At 31.7% G+C, this 8,945-nt stretch overlaps 1 protein-coding gene across 1 annotated transcript; it reads right to left on the bottom strand.

Annotated features, from left to right (window-relative positions):
• Nucleotides 1-625: 625 nt before the first annotated feature.
• Nucleotides 626-4,016, bottom strand: LOC105160589 (NAC domain-containing protein 7). The gene is made up of 4 exons (XM_088879694.1): nucleotides 3,417-4,016; nucleotides 2,086-2,268; nucleotides 1,691-1,966; nucleotides 626-1,326 (listed from the first exon to the last, which is right to left on the bottom strand). The coding sequence occupies exons 2-4, from the start codon at nucleotides 2,243-2,245 to the stop codon at nucleotides 710-712; spliced, it is 1,053 nt and encodes a 350-aa protein (XP_088735820.1). The 5' UTR covers nucleotides 2,246-2,268; nucleotides 3,417-4,016; the 3' UTR covers nucleotides 626-709.
• Nucleotides 4,017-8,945: the final 4,929 nt, after the last annotated feature.

Genomic DNA, 8,945 nt, shown 5'->3' with positions numbered 1-8,945 from the left:
AGGCTTAGTATAATTTTTGTCCCATTAGTTATGCGATTTTGATAAATGGTCCTGTAAGTTATAAAAATTATGTCATCTCGTTATATTCTATTAGTAATTTAATAAAAAATATCACGTGGTCGTTAACTCTTGACCTGTTGGATAATGGTCACGTAGCCTTTTTTATTAAAATACTAACAGAATTTATATAATTTATGAGACCATTAATAAAAATTCTGTAACTAATGATAAAAGGCCAGTCCTAAGATATGGGACGAAAATACTATTTTCCTGAATATTATACGAAAGGCAATATAAGATACAACAGTTTTAGTGTATATATATAAGATCAAAACTTTTGAACAACAGAAGCAAACAAAGGCAAATAGATAATCTTAATTGATGCAATACTCAGTACATGACACGCATTACAAAGATCTTCGATCAACCACAGATTAACATCATAAACAGCACTGTGGTTATCATCAGATCATGACAATTATGCTTTCATATGTAGTTCCACTACAACACGTTATCTTACAAGAACAATTTCTTCCCTACTTGGTTTTTTGTCGTTAACTTAAAATCCTAGTATTCCAAAGATCAATAGTTAGGTTATAATTTCAGTTTTATTATATACAAGAAACTGTATATATAACAAATCTTCTCCCCCATGCAATATCATACATATACAGTAGTCTTGCATTGCTTTTGGCAGTACTGATGATGATCACTTCCACAGATCAATCTGGCAACTTGAGGACGACGTCGACGCAATCTCCTGTGCCATTTCTTGCTTGTTGATCAGATTTCTAGCAATCAAATTCGATTCTTCGTTCGCAGGGAACGTGTCGTTTCCCTTTGAAATCTCTTCCTGGCTGAGTTGGGATGCCACGAACTTGTCAAGAACCCTCCAGTCAGTCACCTGATCCCCAGACTGTTGATCACTATTGTTTCTGAACATTGAGTGGAAGTTGTGATCAAGTGTTTGATGGATGTCTTGAGAGAGCAAATTGCTTCCGGGGTTCAAGTTCAGGCCGGGGCCGTAGGACGTCTGCAGTGGGTTGCAGCTCATGCTGGTTGGTGGCTGCAGCATTTTGGGGCTCTCCAAAAGGGGGAGCTGAAGAAAGTGATCAGGTGGGATTCCATACTGCAAATCCATCTCTTTCTTGCAAGAAGTGTAATTAGAGTAGTTGTATGGGAGACTGGAGTGAGAATGCTGCTTTGGGGAATCCATTTCCGGCATGAAAGAAACTTGATCGTCGTACCAAATGGGCGAGCCGTGTTCACTTAGTCTCCTGATGGAGGCTATTCTTTTCTTGAAAACTCTACATACAACCCAGCCTTCTTCCTGTGTGTGTTAATTTGTAGAGTACTACACTTGGTTAATTATGACCATGAAATTTATATTTTTGCATTTTCTTGAAACTTATAATGTCATGTGTTCTTTTTCATTGGAATATGCATGCACATTGCTAGCTAGTAATGATATGTATGTAATGATTCTGATGGGCATGCCCTCAATGAGAAGGTTTTGCAGTAACCTTTCTCAGCAGTTGGAGGACCATACGTTCATGCACGTTGTGTCCAGTTTCAGCCAATAATGTATATGCCTCAGAAGTTTTCAACTACATATGTTGTTGCTAAAGACAATCTTAACATTGTGATTTGTTTTGTTAGCAGAAAATGAGGGATGAATAAGAACATAAACTTGCCTGAGGGGTTCCATTCTCGTCTGTCTCCAGCCGATATTCGTGCATAATCCAGTCTGATTTCTGGCCATTAGGAGCTCTTCCTTTGTAAAACACTAGAGTTTTCCTCATGCCGATCAAATCATGCTTGGAGTAAATGGCCTTGTCCCGTCCCGTTGCTTTCCAGAACCCTGCTGCTGTTGCTCTATTCGTGCGTGTCCCCGTTGGGTATTTCTTGTCTTTGTGGCTGAAAAAGTACCACTCATTTTGCTCTTCTGTTCCTATTCTGCATATTTCTAACAAAATCGACAAGTACTATGTATTAGTCTATGATTATCTTCCTTAACTAGGTATGCTACTGTTGCATTTATCTTGACTATTTCATGGGCTTTGCAAACTGGATAAAATCTAGTACCTTGAAGATCCCAAGGCTCGATTTTGTAAAGATCGACATCCTTAATTACATCTATTTCGATCTGTCTGGAAGTCACCTTCCTCCTAAGGTAATAATCTACGAGTTCTTCATCGGTGGGATGGAACCGGAAACCAGGAGGAACATGTGGAAAAGTATTCATAGTCTCCTGATTTTTGTTCTAGCCTGCAATTGATTAATCATATGCAACAGTTAGCTAAAATTAACATCGCCTTTCCTACAACCTTATTTTTCTCTGACAAATAACGACGAAAAATAGAATTCATGAAATGGAATAATATTATCATACGACTATCTCAACAAGCCAATGCAATAGTGTTACCTAGAATCAGTCTTGATGTCGAATACCTTCACCATATATAGTTCCAAATGCAAAGATACATCGTAGGTTTTCAGAAACAGTAAGAACTAGACATATACCTTTTTAATATTGCTACATATAACTCTTCAGACATCTCAAAGTCATGTCATAATTTTTAGAAAATAATTTCATCACATGAAATTACTAAATGGCTGATCACACTACAAGTTATACGGATCCATCCACTGGTGCTCAATTATTTCATGAAGATTCAATTGATTTCAAGAATCAATACAATCTAAGCAGATCAATTACAATCTTAGTGGCGTGCCAACAATTTTTCATTTTCTTTTAAAAATAATAATACAATAATGTTCATCATATGATTAGACACAGTTAGCATTGTCTTCAACATACTAAAGTGATATAGTACTGTGGATAAATCAAGAACAATCTATATCTAATGTTTGTCTCACTTGATGATTCGCCACTAAATAACTTTATTATTAGCAGAGTCTTAATTTCATCTTCCAGAATCTTGTCTGAAGATAAAACTAATTAGTCCCTAACATAATCATAGGAGGTAGACAAGCATGCAATGATGAGAGAAGCAGCCACAGGTTTAACAGGAAATCCACAAGATAATAATGTCTGTTTTCCCATATTTCATCCACCCCGATCGGCCAAAAAGTCCTCTCCATGCAATACAACATGGATGGATGACAATATTACCATGAATTTAATTGCCTCATTGCATGAAATCATACATGTGATAGTGCTAGGGTCATTATAGATGTAAGAATTATGACATGAAATATCGATATAATTGCATGAAATGCGAATTATTTTCACCCCCCACATCCCTTTTTTTATGAGAAATTATACTACAAGAATTATTGATCCTCAATATTGATATAAACTTTAAGCAAACTTTATTGGCCGCTATGCAAATTCATGTTCACACACACACTAAAGGTGAAAGAACTCATATATGAATCTGAGAAAATCGAACCTTAAAAACTTTCAGTCGATTTAGGATGTCGTCGGGCCTCTCCCAAATTACAAAGTTTTTGGGCCCGGATACCGAGATTGCTCCGAAACAAGAGGAGGGAAGTGGTAAAGAACTTTACCAGACAGCTAGAAGACAAGAAAAGACAAGACAAGACACAGCAAATGTCCAAAAAGAAGAACAAAACTCTCCTCGGGAGTTGAACCCTCTGTAGAACTGCACGGAGTTGTCTTCTTGCTGTCCACCCGGGTCGGACCCCGAGAAAAACGGGTTTTGGTGAATGAGCAAAAGGATGAAAAAAGCCGATCGACTGGCTGAGCAAGAGAGGAGTGGAAGAACGAAATGGGACTTGTATATATAAAGAAAAAAACACGAAACACAAACCTGCAGAGTCTAGAGAGAGAGAGAAAGGGGAACCCTAATAATGAAAGGTGATGTAGGTTGATTAATTAGCTAAGGTTCATGTTCATTGTCTCTCGCTTTCAACAGTGAGCAGAATTGTTGGAAAAGTTTTTTGGGCGCGAGAAAAGGTGGCGCAGAATTGGTAGCACAGAGAGAGAGAGAGAGAGAGAGAGGAGGGCAACCGCCACCTCCGCCACCCGCAACTGATAAAGACACCTTTTTGTTGCAGTAGAGAATGTTCTGTTTGCATATATACATATAATAGGCTAATGTCTTTTATGGGAGAAAAACAAACCTTTGTCTCCCTGCTTTCCTTCCTTTTCTGTTTCTATTTGGTTGGCAAAGTTACAATTTTAAATTTGTACAAATTCATTTTGATTACTTTATTATGTAATTTTAAAATTTTCGTATATTAAGGACAAAAATGGTCATCCAGCATACATCATTTTGACAATTTTAGCGAATAGCCCTTAATTTTGTTCTCAATACGTGAATTTTTTTATATTGCAGAATATTGTTGTCAAATAAAATGGAACTCTTACAGAATTAAAATTGTCAACTTTTATATTTACAATAGTAAAATTGCGATTTTTTCTATTGGTTTTATTGACTTTTTCAAGGAAATAATATTCCGATCCTCAAATTTCAATGCATTAATATGATTTATTACTTCAGTTATGAGTATTATAATATGGTTTGAGCGAAATATATTTGACGCAGATTAACCTAATCAAATAAAACCAAAACCTAATTATTTTATCATTCAATTCAAGAACGAAACCAATATTTTTACATTAATTAATTAGTATCTAAAACTAACTTTCTTTAATTTATCAAAATGGAAATAGAACAAATTAAATCTCATCCATTTGAACACTACTAGAATTTAATTTAATTTTCTTGAAATTGCGTGTCTTAAAGAGTTAACGGTGACACTATAAAAAAATGATTCAATAGCTACAAATATATATATTAACATTGAGTTAATTAGTAAATAAATTTTTCGTTGTTCATATATATTATACAAAATTTACTTTTTAATGAATTATTTAACAATGAATTATAATAAATATATATTAAATCATGTAACTAATAATAATAATTTTACTTACTAATTAATTTGATAATAATTCTAACATCAATTTTTTTTCCCATAGCTGTTAAATTGTATTCTTGTAGTGTGATGGGAGAGATGGAGCAATGAGACTATAGAAAAAGTCTATCCTAAGACTCCCCCACAAGACACCAAAAAGGGACCAATAAACTATTCACAGGGACCCCTTTTTTTGGGGCATGATGACTTAATGGAACAGTCTCATACCCTAAAGCCACAACCCCATCTGTCCGAACGGGGCCCCACCCATTTTCTTCTTCTTCACTGATGGCCGGGCAAACGGGCCCCAGATGCGCACGGTGCACACTTGATTATAAATATATTTTCAAAAAATTAATTCTGTGAGGAATTAAATTAATGGGGGTGGGTAATTATAGCAAGAAAGAGATTGGATGGTGAAAAAGAGAGTTTGGTGTTTGTTATAATTAATGATTGTAATTAATTCTTGTCTTATTATCTCATTAATTTCAAGTGGTTAGGTTGTTAACTATCTCAATTATTACCCCCATCATATCATTTCACCCATTTTCCACTTCTAATTAATTTTTATACTCTTCCTTTTTAATTCAAAGGATTTTCGATCCGTTCGATTTTTATAAAATAATTACAGATTTGTGACTACTAATATTTTATAAGATTCATAATTTTATTTGATCTAAACACTTTATAAACTTATTTTTGAAATAACATTCAACATCTTATAAGTTTTAAAGAATTTAAATATTTTTTAAATAAGTTGAGCAAAACACCCCGTAATTGTGCGCATAAAATGATGTCATAATTAGCAAAAAAATTTAAACTATACATTTAATTAAAATGAAGTGGTGATGAGTATTTATATTAATATTAATTTGATTAAGTGGTCTTTATTAGTCTCAAGAAAAAAAAATATTAATAATATTTCACACACTGGCTAGCTAGTTAGCTTTACAGTAATGTAAGGTGGGGATGCATCAGCATCCATTGGACGAGGTTCACTGAAACAAATGGTGATCACATTTTTACATGCTCCAATCAAAATCAAAGTAAATAATAGAAATAATATTAATATTGAAAAAAATTAAAATATATAGAAGCAAATGAAATGATTGAAGAGAGGAGGTGGGGTTCTTGGGTCGTGAGCAGTACGCCTCACACACCACCACCGACTCTCATCATTAATTATACGTACACCTCTATATATATATATATATATTATATGTATGTATATAAGGTATATTGGTATATATACAGTTGGTAGCTATTTGGTCATCATCATATACTTTTCATCACTATCTACATAGAAAATAGAGTTTAAGCTGACTCCAAAACGGGGCTTAATAAAACCTCCCTTTGTCTCGCCCCTAATTTTCTTCCCCCTCACCTTCATCACCATTACATATTAATAATTTTTATTTTTTAAACAATTATAAATATCTAGGACAGGGACCAAAATATTTTAAATGTTTGCCTTAATCTGTTTTGAAAGTTTTGGTGGTGTTTTAAAATGTTTTGTAACAGTATCTCGTCTGTCTTTTGTCCGAATAATATAGGCTCTACAATTAAAAAAATTATATACATACTCATTTATATTTATAAATATATATAAAAGAGACATGATTTAACAATGAACAACAGTTTTTGTCTCCCACTAAACAACATCAAACATACCATACTTATTTTATATTATCTCAAAAAATAAATCTGAACACACATAATATCTGCAACACATACTTATTTATCTTTATTTTTCTTTCTCTATCTCCATATAACACACCAAAATAAGTAAAAAATGAAACCAAACACAGTATAAGTTTTGTCAATGTGCAACACATAATAAGGGACCTTATCGGTCTTGCTCCGGTTATAAAATCTGAATAATTTGAGCAACTAAATAGTATATTGATTCAATGAATTTATCAATATAACTAAAACTTATAATTATGATGAATAATATTCATCTTATTTTTTACTTTTAAATATGATAAATAATAATAAGTATTAAATACACTTTGCACCCCTAAACTATGCATAAAGTGCATATTTACACCACCAAAATCATAAAACGTAACAAAATAACCCCTCATGATATACACTACTTATTTTATGACTAGAATGCCCTTATTATTTATACCCTTAAAAATATCTCTATTACAATCATTCTCCTAAATATCATATGAATTATTATAAATTATTTTATTAAAAAAACACTAATAAAAAATTTATAATTTTTATACCGAGTATAGAATCTGTATAAACTCCATAAATTTACAATTCTTATATTTTCTACACATGGTAAAAGAGTTACATAACTTTTGCTTGTGTTGTTATATATTGAACTTTTTTTTAAAAAATAAATTATCAAATATAAATTTAAAATATTACATCGAACATATATACACTATAAAATTTGCAAATCTAATAATATAATTAATATATGCTATTTTATATTTTTTAAGTAATGATATGATATATTTTTATTATGTGGACATGTAATTGAATAAAAATTTATAAGTTATATAACATATTTTTTCTATAATATTATGTGGGTTATGTATTGACAAATATTTACATGTACTTTTTAACATAATTTCTTAAATATATTTGCATATATTGAGCTTATAAATACTTTGTGTTCCATAATTCATAAAAAAATATAAATTGTAAATATTTTTTTTAAAATAAAATGTGGGTAAAATTTAAATCACTAAAACTAGTTTTGAGAAGATATTTTAATAAAATATATTTTAAAAAGTAGAATAAAAAAGTATCGGGGTAAGTGAGAAGGGCATTTTTGTCTTATTAAAACTAAATTATTTGTTATGGATATGTTTATTACTTTTTATACTTTAGGGGTGTAAATGAGATCAAATGCATAGTTCACGGGTGCAAACTATATTTAACTCTACTAATAATAATTAAATATATATTGTGTGTATATATGGAAATTACCCAAATCAACAATTAAAATAAAGTTATTTACTTTTAGCTTCAAAACTAACAATTTTAGCAAAATACCCGTCCAATATAGTCCTCGCAAAGTGAAATTCCGCCTACATGTTGCAATGACCTATTAATAATTACACAAATATTTCTATATTTATGAATTTATGAAAGTATATAATACCATATTGGATTTTTTATTGCAAATCTTATTTCATCTTTTATTTTATGCAATATACACACACCACATGTATAAAAACGACATCATGCGTGTGTGTATTTTATTTTGGAAAAGCTTTTATACACATAGTGTATGTATGTTGAATGCAGTAAAAGAAAAATAGACTTTGCAACAAAAATCTCGATCTATTGAATGTAAGTTGATATATTCATTCAGGAACAGACTAAGCAAAGGTGAGTCGTGCTATGAATATGTACTATTTTTAAGCAACGATTCAGAGAGCTTTTTAGTAAAGTTGAGACCTCACGATCGAAAAGTTGTTGGTTTAAGTTCCACGAATATGGATATATATCTACTTAGTGAACGCATCATAGTTTACTCCTATTTTTTTGGATTTTTTTTTTTGTAAAGATGAAGAAAAGAAATTCGATTTTCTCGCCTACTTACTACGGCGATGAACAATCAAATTACCATTATATGTATTCCTTTTTTTACTTCTTCCAAGTGCAAGATAACCTCAAGGGATTGTGGGTTTTTTTCTATCAATTGGGACTCTCCCTTCACCATCCCATGGGGATGGTTCACCGGGTTCATAACTATCCTCTTATTACATGATGCTTACTTAGCCAATGCTTGGATCAGGATCTACCCAATCTGCAGTTTCTTATTTATTTGTCTCGAAGAACATATTCATTGATTTGAATTATTAATGTATTGAATCAATCTTTGAATTCAATTATAGTGAATGATATAGTAATACACGTACTATATAACTAAAAAAAGATTCAGAATCATATTCTAATAACTTTTTAAATATACAAGCTGACTACCTCCATTTTCAACAATGTAAGTAAATGTTATCTTGCATGTTAGTTTATGTGTGGGATATTTTTTTACAGCATGGTAGGTGTCG

This window comes from Sesamum indicum, linkage group LG4, assembly GCF_026168435.1.
Source record: "Sesamum indicum cultivar Baizhima isolate 11 linkage group LG4, ASM2616843v1, whole genome shotgun sequence".
NCBI classification, from domain to species: Eukaryota; Viridiplantae; Streptophyta; class Magnoliopsida; order Lamiales; family Pedaliaceae; genus Sesamum; species Sesamum indicum.
The sequence above is the reverse complement of the archived record's forward strand: the minus strand, read 5'-3'. Positions and strand labels throughout refer to the sequence as shown.